The 2,159-nt window shown below is 37.7% G+C and overlaps 1 protein-coding gene across 1 annotated transcript; it reads right to left on the reverse strand.

Moving 5' to 3' along the window:
• Window positions 1–503: 503 nt before the first annotated feature.
• Window positions 504–2,159, reverse strand: LOC114738731 (LOB domain-containing protein 1-like). The gene is made up of 2 exons (XM_028926796.1): window positions 1,827–2,159; window positions 504–973 (listed from the first exon to the last, which is right to left on the reverse strand). The coding sequence occupies exons 1-2, from the start codon at window positions 2,088–2,090 to the stop codon at window positions 614–616; spliced, it is 624 nt and encodes a 207-aa protein (XP_028782629.1). The 5' UTR covers window positions 2,091–2,159; the 3' UTR covers window positions 504–613.

The raw sequence follows: 2,159 nt of genomic DNA on the forward strand, positions 1-2,159 counted from the left end.
GAGATATAAATCTTCTATTGATTGATATTATTATAAATCCAAATTATATAGTATGATATTAAAATTATGCTCTGGTATTAAAATTATAGATAAATCATTTCACACGAGCGAGTCTAGAGATCTTAACACTGAAAACAAAACCAAAAAAGAAAAGAAAAGGAGACAGAGAGAAAGAATTATCACCGTTGTTTTGACAAGAAACGCAAACGATCGATGTCAAGGCATTGCTGACCCAAGCCAAGCCAGCTTTTTATTTTTCTCCCTTCAAAATCATTGCATTCTAATGTAAACCTGTCAATTACTTTTTCTTCTTTTTTTTTAAGTTATTGCTTTTAAGTCAATTATTATTTTCTTTACCTTTATTTTAATTCCCTATTATTTAATTATTTAGTTTTCTTGACTTTTCAAAGGTTTGGCTTCAAAACGACTAATCTAAATTAAGCACTAAGCAATATGACCGTCATTCATCTACCACAAAACTAAGTGATAGTATATCTTTATTGAAAGTTTACTCGCTGTAATATATATAATTTTCCATTAAATTAGTCTCTCTAATGATAATGATACTAGATATAAATATAACCTAACAAACAAATATATAATATTTTTCAGCTCATGTCCAAAGAGGCTCCCAAGGCCAAGCCGAGCCGAGGTTGTTCATGCTGTTGTCATCTAACAAGCAGCTCATATCTTCGTGGGGTGGCAGCTGAGCCGACTGAGACGCCACCATGGAGTGAGGCTCAGGGTGAGATTGGCTCATTTCCATGCAAATGAGAGCCACCAAGTTGGCTTGTTGGCACTGCATGTTGACCAGCTCGGCTTGAGCCTTGGCTAGCTGACCTTGCAGCTCGCTCACTTGCTTCTGAAGCTGGCATATGGCTCCAGCACAACCATACACTGGGTCCCTTATCCTCGCATTTGCTTCGTACACCATGCTGCTCACTGCATCTGCTCTTTGTGACTCTGGAAGTTCCTGAAAATTCATCCAATTTTCAATTTTATAAATACTTATAAGGGATGAATATAACGATTGTATGAATTTTAATTCATTAGCTAGTTATTGGAGTTATTTCAAAAAATAAATACACATATATATATATCTATATATCTTTTTGTAAATAAAAGACCTTGCATTGAATTTTATAATAAGCAGTTCGTTCTTGTGCAGCTCATAACAATTGATTCCAGACGAGAGATTCAACCAAGAATTTATAGATTAAAAAATAAAAAAAATAATTTTGTCTCTAAACCTTTTCTCAGTTATGAGTTAAGTTCACAAATTTTGACTCAAAACAATTCAATTCCTGTGAGGAATAAGCCTGTAAGAATGGAGGTGTATCGAGTAAAAATTCAAAAAATTTGGTTGTTAGTCACGATGGTGAGAATGCATTATGGATTTTTCTGTTCGTTTCTACGAATGCAGGAGTTAGTGAAGCAGACAAATTGAGGGGTGTAAAAGAAATTCTGTTAGAGGTGGAGAAGGAATTTCTCGTTTGTTAAGCAGAGTTCGGTATAGAAAGAGAAAGAAAAGGAAAATTGCGCGCTCTGTTCAGAAAATTGATGTGTTGGGAAGATAGAAAACAGGCCATTATGACTATAAATTAGGTAAGCCTATTGATGGCTTTTCCTTCTACTTTTGACCAATAATCATGATTTTGTTCCTCTGATACGCTTAAACCATTAGAAAAGAGAAATTCATGAAAAAAGAAAGAAACAAAGATCAGGATTCTTCAGAAACCGTTTCTGGAGAGTGACGAATTGAAGGTGTTCGAAGAATGTCGCGAAAGAAAGAAGACGAAGACGACGATGAAGGAACGTAGAGGTACCTGCAAGAACTTGATGATGTTGCTGGCTCCGAAGACTCTATGAGCAATGGTGAACTTGAGCGGATCGGTCGGCGGGAAGTAAGGCGCCAGAACACACTTCTCGACGCAGCGACGGCGGAGGATCTTGCAGGCGGCACAAGGCGAAACCACCACCGGAGACGGCGGCGATTGTGGTTGTGAAGGCAGAGGTGGAGGAGGAGGAGGAGAGCAAGAGGAAGAGGGTGAAGTGGTGGTCTTGATTTTGTAGTCCATTTCGATTCCCATAAGCAGAAGAAGAGATTGATACAGAGAAAGGGGGGGAGAGAGAGAGAGAGAAAGAAAGAGGAAGTTGAA

This window comes from Neltuma alba, unplaced genomic scaffold, assembly GCF_004799145.2.
Source record: "Neltuma alba isolate B1F8T4 unplaced genomic scaffold, ASM479914v2 tig00013670_pilon, whole genome shotgun sequence".
Lineage (NCBI taxonomy): Eukaryota > Viridiplantae > Streptophyta > Magnoliopsida > Fabales > Fabaceae > Neltuma > Neltuma alba.